Source organism: Rhinolophus hipposideros, assembly GCF_964194185.1.
Source record: "Rhinolophus hipposideros genome assembly, chromosome: 4".
NCBI classification, from domain to species: domain Eukaryota; kingdom Metazoa; phylum Chordata; class Mammalia; order Chiroptera; family Rhinolophidae; genus Rhinolophus; species Rhinolophus hipposideros.
Window position 1 is genome coordinate 42,388,787 of NC_138050.1, and position 12,059 is coordinate 42,400,845.

At 46.0% G+C, this 12,059-nt stretch overlaps 1 protein-coding gene across 2 annotated transcripts; it reads right to left on the reverse strand.

Annotated features, from left to right (window-relative positions):
* Nucleotides 1-749: 749 nt before the first annotated feature.
* Nucleotides 750-6,733, reverse strand: DUSP26 (dual specificity phosphatase 26). 2 transcript variants are annotated; one of them, XM_081045740.1, is made up of 4 exons: nucleotides 6,253-6,733; nucleotides 4,037-4,332; nucleotides 2,387-2,601; nucleotides 750-1,610 (listed from the first exon to the last, which is right to left on the reverse strand). In XM_081045740.1, the coding sequence occupies exons 2-4, from the start codon at nucleotides 4,255-4,257 to the stop codon at nucleotides 1,411-1,413; spliced, it is 636 nt and encodes a 211-aa protein (XP_080901866.1). In that variant the 5' UTR covers nucleotides 4,258-4,332; nucleotides 6,253-6,733; the 3' UTR covers nucleotides 750-1,410. The 2 variants fall into 2 exon arrangements, with proteins under 2 accessions (XP_080901866.1, XP_080901865.1); XM_081045739.1 differs by lacking the exons at nucleotides 4,037-4,332; nucleotides 6,253-6,733 and having other exon boundaries at nucleotides 2,387-3,790.
* Between the last annotated feature and the right edge of the window lie 5,326 nt (nucleotides 6,734-12,059).

Sequence of the window (12,059 nt, forward strand, 5' to 3'; positions counted from 1 at the left end):
TTTTCACTTCCTCTCCCATCCCATCCCCTTCTCCCATTCAAGTAGATATTCTGTTCTGGCAATATGCCTTTTTAAAAGGAGGCATGTGGTAACTGGCAGTTTGGCACTTGGGATAACAGAAAGACCAAACTATTCTCTTTGATTGTCGAGCCTAATGTTTGATTAAGTTTACTAAGGAGATTGTGTTATAGTCCTCTGAGGCAAACCTGGAAAGATTAGAAGAGGAAGAAATTGTATTACCTCTCCTTGCCCACCCTCCAGTTTCTTGGCACCAGGAAAACCCAAACCCCTGAAGAAAGGATAGGCCTGGGGTTGATTTAAGATAATATTCTGCTATCTCATTAGAGTGGGCACTTGATAAAGAAATCAGGCTAACTTTTTGAAAATAAAGTTATATTTTTTACACATCCAAGCTTGTGAACAGATACCTATTTTAAACTTGGGAGATGAACGTTGTGCCCTCTCAGGGGCTACACTATAGTAGTTTCAAAATTGAAGTTTTTGGTCCTCTGCTGCCCCAGTGTGGACATATCTGGAAATAACAGTTCAAAATGTCGCTTGCATTGAGAGTGGGAAATCGGACTTGGGAGAAACCTCCCCTATGAATTGGTGGTGGAGGCTTAAATGCTGGTGGGGGCTTATGACCAATATGAGGGAGTCAGGAACTGTTGCTGTCCCCAGCAGGGCTGGAGTTCTCAGGGGAGAGGTGCGGAACTCATACAAGCTGTCAATGACTTCAAGAGGCTCTCTTCTTGTCCACCATCTTTATTTTTCCTCGAGACACCTGGATCCAGTAAGCGAGTGATCATCTAAGACTCCCAGTCATGCACCTCTGCAGCTTCTGGCCACGACTAACACCCACGAGCACAGTGCCAACCCTCCCACACCTCCTCTTCCTGTGCTCAGAGTAACAAGTCTGTGGGTTTCTCCCTCGGGTTTCACAGCTTTTCACACCATCTCTTCACCGTCTGTCTCTACACAGCTCTACATCATCACATTCATTCTTGCTGTATCCCTGACTCCCTGCACAGGCACAGGACAGAGATGACCCTTGTTTTGATAAGCGAGAGAGGGGAACACTTGGGCACAAAGAGGGGAAGGGATTCTGAATCACGAGGGGCACCCTGGCTGGAATGAAGCAGTGTCTGAATCCCAGGACTGACTTCTACCTACTGCCTAGTTTCTTCTTTCCCTGGTCAACTCCGTCCTGGGCATCCACTAAATTCCCCACCCTCATTCCTGACAAATAACAATGGTGACCTGAGACCACACCCCAGCCCTCTCACTCTCCAACCTACGGGAGAAGATGGGTTATCTGGGCCTCCTGCTACCTACCAACTGGGCCTCTTCTCTCCAGCTGGGAGCCAGGGACCCACATGCCTGACCCAACTGACCTCCTTCTCCCTCCCCTTATGCCTCAAGACCCTGCCGCAGCCTGCAGTCCAGGGCCAGGAGCTGCCTCAAGAAGCCCCGGTTGGGAATGATGCCTCGGTGGTCCTTGACTTTCTTGATGGCCTCCACGAGGGTGAGGTGGTGGTACAGCATGAGGTAGGCCAGCACCAGGGTGGCAGACCTGCTCACTCCTACAGCACAGTGCACCAGGATCTTCCCTGTGAGGACAGACACAAGAGGGGGCTGTGGGATTATGTGTGGTGGTTGGAGGACAAGAGGGAGAGGGCTACTCAGACAGTGAGGAGGAAGACGCATGAATAGAGGTTCATGGAGACAGGATGGGGTGCAGATGAGTGGTGGTAGAAATACAGGCCCCGGGCAAATTCTTTCGACAGAATGAGGTGAAGAACATACAGCTGTTCTGCATCCATGAACCCAAAGAGGGCTCAGACGTAGACTCATAAGTAATGCGAAGCCAAGTTTTGCACAGAGTAGGGCTTCAGTTGATGTTTGCTGAGTGCATCAGCCCCAAACACCCTGGATCTAATCTGTCCCTTCCTTAGTCTCGCCCACACTTTCATTTTGGTGTTTCTATCAACCTTTTTTTTTGGGGGGGGTGTTCATATATTTTTTATTCATATATACTTTTTTCTGATCACTAAAGCAAGACATGCTCAAAGTAGAAATCAGTAGAAAGTATTGGAATATGTAAAGTAGCAAAACAATTTGAACTCTATCCCCCCGTAATCTCACCACCCAGGGGTAACTTGCCACTTTCTTAACATTTTGGATTATTTTCTTCTCATCTTGTTACGTCTTTTATGTATTTCATGTATTTTAAACATGGTTGAGAGAATGCTTTTCTTTCCTTAACATTATATCCTGAGCATTTGGTGACGTCATTCAAATCTCTCCCTCCCCACACCTGAACCCTGGGCTGTTCCGGAATTCAATGTCCACCGTTCCTTCCCTGCTCCTTGCGGTCCCCTCCTACCTCCCGGCTGGCTCAGGGCCCGGTGGATGAAGTCGGCAGCCGTCTGGAAGTGGATGCTCATGTCAAAGGCTGGCGAGTCGTGAGCCTCCACACCCAGGTAGCGAATGCCCAGCCCCTCGTAGGACTCGGGCGCGCCTCGCCACCTGCTGTGTGAGGCATTGAGGACGTGGGTGATGCCCAGGCGCCGGAGCTCGCGGGGGTTGTTAGCTATGTCCCTGCATTGGGGAGAGGTTAGAGGGAGGGTTGGGAAGCAAGGCTGTGGGGCAAGAATCCCTCGTATGTCCCCTGTCCACTGCTGAGCTAAGGTCATTGGTGCCAGGCCCCCACTTTGCTTACTGATGACCCAAAAGGGAGGACCCAAGATGGGCGATGACCTGGAGTCTTGTCTGGAGCAAGAGTTGAGTGTACTGGGGAGGTTTTGCCTGGAGAAGAGAAGACCAAGGGGTGGTGGAGCCATAGTGAAACATGGAGAGAGTGCTCTGAGGCTGGGGGCATTTACTTGATCTGAGGAAGGATTTACTGGAACTGTGCGTCATGGAAGGAAGTATGTACTGACAGTGGAATTTAGCTGAGAAAAGATGGGAACACCTTGGGAGAGTGCGATTTTCCTGTCACCAGGGTATTCATTCAGAGAGAGGAGGTCAACATGTGGGCATGTATGCACCAGAGGGGATTTGGACATCAAATGGACATCAGTTTGGACCAAGTCACAGTTGACATCCCTGCTAACCTTGAGATTGTATGATTCCTTGCTCCCACACCTAACTCCCCTGTTGCTTTATACTCCCTTTGACACCCAGAATCTTCTTGTGTTTTGCTAGTCATTCCATGTTCACATTTACCCTGTTTTATGATGTCACCATCAGGCGTTCATGTGGCCCATACCCCTCAGTTTAGTGGTAGACATCTTTCAGGCAACACAGTCATATCCCAGGGCAAATGCCCTGTCCAGTGCAAACTCTTCAAGTAGAGAGAGCACTGAACTTGAACCTCCAAGTCCTGGCTCTGCTACTTACGACCCGTGTGACCTTGGGCCAGTCACAACTTCTCTGAGCTTCAGTTTCCTCATCTGTAACCTGGGGATAGTGGTACCTACCTCACAAAGCTGTTGTGAAGATCAAGAGAGAAAATGCATGTGAAAAACTCCTTGTATACTACAGAACCCTTGAGAGAGAGAAGTGGGGACTACTCTTCCTCTGGTGCTCTTCTCTCCACAGCCCCATCTTGCAGAACCTCTGCATATACTGCGGCTTTGCTTGCTCAGCCCTTCACCTTACTACCCACTGTTCCTGGCTCCAATGACTGCCTTTTTTCAGAGCCATAGCACAATAGACAGAAGGTCAGATAAGTCATCTGTTATGTTGGTACATAGCAGTCAATAATAAATTTTGCTAAATAAATGACATTATTACTTGACAGAGTCTTTCTGTCCAGAGTTGGGTAGATCAATAATCCTGCCCTCCCCGCAAACCCTCCAGCCGCCACTTTCTGCCTATGCACCCCCCCCTCCATCTTCAACCTGGAACCAACAACACAACTCAGTGCCCTTGCCACCATTCCTTTTTTCTTCTTACACACACACACACACACACACACACACACATACACACACACACACTCAGCTGTGGCCCCAGTCAGCTGGGTACATACTGGTCTCCGAGATAGAGGCCTGGCCAGACCTCATCGGCGTGGTTACAGGCTGTCTTGCCTGTGTAGAGAAGCCTCTCCAACTCAAAGATGTTGAGGAAGGGATGTTGAACGGCTGGCATCTCCTCCAGGACCCCTCTAGTGCGAACAGGAGACCTTGAGCTACTCCGGGAAAAGCGGGCCATAAAAGTCATGGAGGCCCAGAGCCAGTTACCAGGGCACATCTTAGAGGTGGTAGAAACCGTGGCAGGCGCTGGAGTGGCTGCAGTAATGACGGGTCAGTCTCCCAGTAGCTGTTGCTGGAAGAGGAAGGGATGTGAGACACACCTGAGTGAGTCTGGAGCAGCTGCTTCCCTTCTTGCCAACTGGGCTGGGCCCTGGGGAGAAGATTCTCAAGGGAGGGAATGTAAGCCTGGCTCTGACAGAGCCTCCAGGATTATCATTTCCTTCAGCTGCGGCAGTTCCTTTCTCTGTGCTCTTTGGTTCTGCCACATAAGGAGGTGGGAGAGTCACATGTCCTTGTTTACGGGGAGAGGGAGCTGCCCAGCTGCTGAGTTTCTGCTCCAGCGCCCCACCCCCACTCCCACCACACATACATAAATACACACACACACAAACATTTGGTGTTTGGGTGGCAATGCCCGCTGCTGGAGCACTTGCCAGCCTGAATATGGTTCTCATCTGCCTGGGGCAACAGCCAGAGAAGCTAGGGAGTTGGAGTGGGGGTTGGGGGGAGGTGGCTTTCTCCATCCAGGGAGAATTAGCAGAAAGACAGTGGCAGCTGGGGCCATGACATATGCCAAGCCTGCCTTCTCAGTGCCAGAGACATGGGCTGCTTTAACCCATTCCTGCCCTACCACTTCCTCAGACATAAGCTTGTTATGGGAAGTGTATGTCGGGGGATGGGGTGAGTGGGGAATAGCAATAAAGAGGAAGTGTAAGTTTTTGGAAAATATTTGCTGAATGCATGAGCTAACATAAGAAGGCGCAAATCTATGTGCACAACAAGCAAACCACCTCCCTTTATATAAAGAAAAAAATGATTAAACCTTATCTCTAATGTGAGAATTTCTGAGTTGAAGCAGGGCTGGAGTTGTGTGTGTGTGTGTGTGTGTGTGTGTGTGTGTGTGTGTGTGTGTGAAGCAGAGGATGGGGCAACTGGAGATGGGAGAGGAAAGGGAAGGATGAGGGATCCTGCCAGGCCCGGGGACTCAGGAGCTGGAATTGCCATCCGATTTGCTGTGGGAGTTACGTGATGGTCAGCAGTTCATGGGTTCTAGCAGGTGTGCCTCTGACTCTCTGGACAGCTAGCTCCTCTGAAAGTGAGACCATGTGCAGAGTGGGGAAGGGCCCGCCTTTAAGACTTGCCCTGGGACCTTCAGGCAGAGGGAAGACTGTGGCAAGAGCCTCCCTGCTCCTCCATTTCACACTGTGGTCCTGCATGTCTGAAAAGGCAGGAGGGCTAGTGCGAAAAATCTCTCTCCCACCCTCTTCCCTGTCTTTAGCACCAGAACCCTCAACCCCAAGTCCAGCAGTGACAGACCATCTTTGTCCTGCCCACACTTTCCTGTCTTTCCCCCAGGTCCGCAGAGATCAAGCACTTACAAAGCATTAAGAAGCAGGGATATTAAGATCAGAATTGGTGAGGGGAGACTGGATTTTAAGCTGTTTAGGGTGAAATATTTTTGTCAATGTCTCAGTCAGAAAGAGCACAGAAATACAGCCTTCCAAGCCATCCTCCTCCTCATCATCATCTACCTCATCTCTTCAGGCCTAAAGACCCCACCACTTTATTGCAAAACAACCTTTTCTAGAAGCAGATTCAGCTGCCTGTGGGATGCCAAATGGTAAACGGAGACAGGAAGGAGACCTGGTGTTGGAAGCCCCTGGGGCGTGTGTGTGTGGGGGTGGGGTGGGGTGGGGGGGGAGACAAACGACTCTGTTTCTCCTGGGGTTGGAGAAGCGCCATTCTGCCCCGGGATACACCCTTCGGCATTCTCCCATCCCATCTGCCGACTGCCAGGGGCCCTAGTTCGCTCCCCCCCCCTCCGTCTGCTACCGCGGTTGTAACAGGTTCATGGCTGTCGCCCAGCCCTTGCCAACCCAGACAGCCTGGCGCTGAGGACGGAGGGAGGGAGCCCAGGAGGGCACGGCTTCCTCGGCTCGCAGTCCCGCTCTCCGCCCCACCCTCCCTCCCAGCCTCGCCGCAGCCCCTCTACCTCTGTGCACGCGGCCGGGGTCTCAGTCCCAGAGGCAGATCGCAGGCGCGGGCAGCCCCTCGGCCATGACTCTCCTGCTGTCGCCGCCGTGGCTGTCACTGCCAGACCGCTTGACGGATTAACATCTATTTTTAAGCCATGACACGCACGTCGAAGCAGGTCCCGTATCCGTGTGTGGTGGTGACACACAGGGGCAGTCTCACACCCAGTGATCGGAAGCAACACGCAGCGTGGGCTCGCGCTCACCCCCCTCCGGCCCGCGCGTGTTTACAGACTAGAAACCGACCACGCAGCCAGAGCAGCTCCGCCCCGCATACATGCTGCTGTGCATGTGTGTTTTCGGAGCTGCGCCAATTACAAGGCGTTTTGCTTAAAGATGAGATTATGCAAGTCGTCCCAGACGGTGTCTTAAATACCTACGCTCCTCCCCAGAGAGCATTAATTAATTACATTGACTCTCACTTGTACCTTTCTCATTCTCAAGAACACCACTCATAAATACTAGTGGGTAACCCTTATTAGTATTTACTACCTACCACGTGTTTCATGTATCTTAACTCATTTTATACTCACCACAAGTCTATGAAGTAGTATGATTGTTTCCATTTTAGGGAGGATGCAGCTGAGGCACAGAGAGGTTCAATAATTTGCCCAGGGCCCATGCTACGCGTTGCCAAAGCTGGGCTTCAAATCCTGGCAGTCTGGCTCCCACTTTCATGTCCTTAATGGCTTTCTAACGTTTTCTAAACCAGTGCCTCAGCAATGGATTTCTATCAGCACGCCATTTCCACCGTCTCAGCTCACAGCTCCACTCCACTTTCCTGGGGCTTCTGAAGAAACGCATGTCCATACCCCTTGACCTGGGCTGCTTTTTAGTGATGCTTCCTTTTACTTGCTTTTCTACTGTAAGCACCTTGTCAGCTCCGAGACTGTAAACACTTTGAAGGTAAGGACTGCGTTGCCTTCTCCAGTGCCTAGCTTGTGTGATGGGGAAGGCGGGGGCAATAATGAATGTTATTAGATACTGCTGTTGAGAACCAAGCAGAGTTGGAATCCAGAACTGTCTGGCTGGAGGAAGGCAGGAAGTAGGTAAAGACAGACTGGACCTAGTTTGGATAAGAAAATGGTATCAACTGTAGCTGAAATCAGGATTAACTAAATTCCCAGTGTGGGTGGTAGATCAGGTTTTGATTTCTGGGTCAGAGGATGTACTGGGCAAAGTGATGTGCTTAGGTGAATTCCCCATGCCCACATATTCAAGTTTGATTTTTCTCCTGTTAATCTGTCTCTGTTAATTTGATTAATAGCCCAGTCAAAAGAATTTAGGAGGTGAAAGGAAAAGTATTATTTTTTTAAGCCCTCACAGAAGCAAACTTAATTCCTTTCCATTTTCCTTGTGCCTTCTTGGTATGGCAGTTTAAATGAAGAAATGAAATCCTGGGCTGGCTGGTGGATCAGCTGGAGTGCTCTGCTCCTAACACAGAGGTCACTGGTTCGATTCCCACATGGGACAGTGAACTGTGCCCTCCACAACTAAGATTGTGAACAACGGCTCTCCCTGGAGCTGGGCTGCCATGAGCAGCCGGAGGTTGGCCTGAGCTTGCCGTGGGCTGCTGCAGCTGTAAGCGGCCAATGGCTAGAGACCGACTGCCTCAGCTGGAGGGAGCTCAAAGCTCATAATACCAGCATGGGCCAGGGAGCTGTGTCCTACACAACTAGACTGAGAAACAACGGCTTGAACTGGAGTGGGTGGGGTGGGGGTGGGGAGGGTGGGGAGGGAGCAGAAGAAAGGGGGGAAAAATGAAATGAAATCCTCATAATTTGAAAGAAAGAATTGGGAAATTTGAAATTTTAATTTGTAGATCCAGGAAAACCCAGATAAAAAATTGTCACAAATCAAATTGTGAAAAAGCACAGATCACACCTCATTTTAAGTGACAGTCTTTAGGGTTGGTTGGTTGAGAAGATACTGTGTTTCCCCAAAAATAAGACCTAGCTGACAATCAGCTCTAATGCATCTTTTGGAGCAAAAATTAATATAGTACAATAAGACCAGGTCTTGTATAATATAACATAAGACCGGGTCTTATATTAATTTTTGCTCCAAAAGACGCATTAGAGCTGATTGTCCGACTAGGTCTTATTTTCAGGGAAACCAGGTATTATAGATGAATTCGATCTCAATCTTTAGCAAGACTTCTGTTTCAATCGTTCATTGAGTGTTTATATATTAAAAAATAAAGCTGGGAAGATATGCTTTAAAGCAAATTATGGACAATATGGGTAGGTGTTTATGGGTAACCATAGAAATTATCCATGGATCAACATCTTCATGAAGATCATTTCCAGGGGTCCACCTACAACTCAAGTGGCTTTAAATTTGTTTATTTATATTTTTCTTTGTAACTAGAAGGTTTATGTTCCCAAGTGACACCAAACTAAACCAAGGATGAGAGGAGAAGGGATAATGGAGGAAAGAGTTAGCCGGTAGAAGGTAATGGAAAAGGTAAGACAGGAAAGGGTAGGAAGGAAGGATAAGTGGCATGTACTGGTAATTTACCTGTCCATTCGTTGGGCTTTCTCATTTATCAGCTCTTTTAATCCCACACACCTTTTAGATTTATTATCTTTGTTGAATACTTGAGACTAACACTTGGCCAGATTAGTTAACTCATCCATAGCGAACAAGCGGCACAGCATGGGTGCAAACCCAGGTTCACGTGATTTCAAATTTGTATATTTCAAGACCAGGCTGAAGAGTCACTTCCTTTATATTGGGTCCACTCCATTTGTCCTTTTCTTCCTTTGTGCACATAAACTTCTATCAAAGTCCTATGAGCTATATTTTACCTCACTTATTTCTATATTTAAATCTGTTCTCAATACTAGAAGTCATGAATGGATATGTATTACACTAGGATAAAGATAACAGAGATAGGAAAATACAGCTACTGGAAGATGGGAATAGATTTCCAAATGACCTCAAAAGGACTCCCATTTCCCCCAAAAAAATTAGAGAGAGGGAGAAGTTCAGTAAGAGTGGGGAAAAAACAAACAAACAAGAAAGACCAACAAATATATGTTAAATGGTGATTCTAACTGCTACCATTTAACTATGGGCTTAGCACTTTGTTAAGTATTTCACATTGTCAACTAAAAAAAAAATCAATTGGGTGTTTTATCACCATAAAGGATTTATTGGGCGGGGGATGGGGAAGAGAAAAAGGCTGCAACCCAGTGCATGCAGACATGGCAAGCCAATTGCATACTCTCACCTGCATCTTAAGATGGAGGGATATTTATAAAAGGGAAAGGAAATAAAGGGAAGGGAAAGTGAGAACCATAGAGCTTTATTATAATCGTAGAGTTCTTCCTATAGAGTTATGGAGATTATGTAGAGTGCTAGTATGTGAGGACTTCCATAAACCCTAGTTCCTTCCATACATCCTCCAACTGATTGTTTAAAGTTAGTTTTTGTCAACATATATTAGCTAATTTAATCCCATAAAGTAGGTATTATTAATTCTATTTTACAGTTGAGAGAACAGGTTTATAGTGGTGGTAAACCCACTCTGCAGAGGCCAAATAGCTAATAAGTGGAACTTGAGCATGGATTTAAACCTAGAACTGTTTTAAACCAAAGCTTGTGCCTCAAACCACGGCAGTACACTTGAAGAAAAGTAATATAGTAATAGTTAAAATGTATCAAGCACTATAGTGGGTCAGGCATTTAGCAGAAATTATGGGAATTTCTCACAAGAATCCTCCCCACTCTTCCCTTAGAGCTCAGGACTCCTTGGGTGGCAGGATCTGCGAATGAGTGAGTGCTGGAGGTTGGGAGAAGCGAAATTTCAGTCCCCTGAGTGTTCCCTGCAGCTAAATAATCCTTTTTTAAGTGTAGAGTAACGCAGAAGGAGGGGAAAAGCTTTCTTCCTAAGTACCTCTTTCACCTAAAGGTTCAAGCCAAGGAACAACAGTTGGGACTTTTTTTTTTTTAATCGATGGGCGTGTGGTAAGGGGAAAAGGGGCAGAAAAAGACCCAATGTCCTTTGAGGTGCCCCATATTGATACTGACTGTTCTAAATCTTCATCCTCTCAGTCCTAGACCTACTTTGGCTTCCTTCTTGGCCTCTATTTATGTAGCATTTCCTCTTCCCCAAGTCCCCAGTAGTGATTGGTGTGTGTGTCCTCTCAGGCGTCAGGCAGGTGCTAATGGGGATTTCCCCTGCGTATCCCGCCCCCCCCCCCCCCCGAATTGGGGAGGAAGGCAAATGTGTTCTTTGCTTAGAGTGAGACTTTGATTTTTGTTTCAACTCTAACACCTTCCTTCTCCATCTCTCCACCAAATTCATTCAGTAACCTCTTCCTCCCTGATTTACCTAGGGGTGAACACATCTTATCACTGTGATTAATTTTCTTCTAAGAACCACATGTCAACGCAGGGAGCAGATATACTTCCCAGGAACCTGACTTAGTAATGAAAATAAATTCTAGATACACGAGTGCACCTATAGGGGAAACAAACCAAGATTAGTATTTATAAATAAAACAGAATACAAAGGGAATATACAGTAAATCTCAGTATTACAGAAGAAAAAAGAAAAGCATGCATCAATACACATTTTGAAAAAAACTGAAAGGAAATATGCTAAATATTTAAAAAGGTAAACTCTAGCTGTAGTGGGATTACATATAATTTTTTTATTGTGCTTTTAACTGTCTGCATTTCCCAAATTCTATACAATCAGTATGAATCAATTATAAATGTCAGTTCTATGAAATTTGTTGTGACCTCCTTAGTGGCTTCCTTTATGGCTGATTTTAGTAAATGTCGCACACATGCTTACAGAGAATATTCTATTTCTGTTTTGGGATGCAAATTTCTATATTTCCCTTCTACGTAAAGCTTTAAAATATTCTAATTTTTTTTTTTTTTGGTCTTCTTTTACCAGCTTTTGAGAGAGGAATTAAAATCTCTTACATGTTTGTGGGCTGGTTGATTTCCCCTTCTAATTATGTAAATTTTTCTTTGGGATAGTACTAGGCTATGTTATTAGTAACATTTACAGGTTTCTGTTTTTTATTATTATGAACACTTATTATTATTAACATTTATATTATTAACATTTTATTATAATTAACATTTATTTTATTATTATTAACATAAATAGGCAGTCTCTCTAAGACTTTAAAAAAAATCTATCTTTAGTGCATATATATGTATATATATATATATATATATATGGCTTCTATTTTAAGTGTAACTCTTATAAACTGTTTATAGCTTATTAAAAAATTTAATTTGTATGATTTAAAAAATTAATCTGTATGTTAATGAGTGAGTCTGTTTTTATATTATTGTAGTTACTGGTGTTTAAAAATGATTTCTGCCATTGTTACCAGAACCCCAGTGTTTTTCCTTGAATCCGCCTCTCTGACCCAAAGAAATGCACAAGCAGGAGTTTACAGTATAGAAAAAAGTTTAATGTTGAATTGGCCAATACGGAGACAGGAATCTAATGCTCTAAAGACCCAACTCCCTGATGGTGTGTAGGCCTAATGTTCAGCTCTGGACTCCTCTGACTTCGGGGTGAAGTCCTGTTTTAGGATTTTTTTCTGGCATAGATAATGCATTGAACGGTTTCTTTGCCTATCTGGCCCAGTAATATATGTCTGCATCCATTGGAACATAGCATCCTGTCCTTAATGGGCACTCTTGATACCGTGCTAAGGTCCACCTGCCTGCTGCTGGAAAAAGTTAAGAATCGAGAGACAAGGCTGGTGGAGAGAAAAGCAGGTTTACAGAA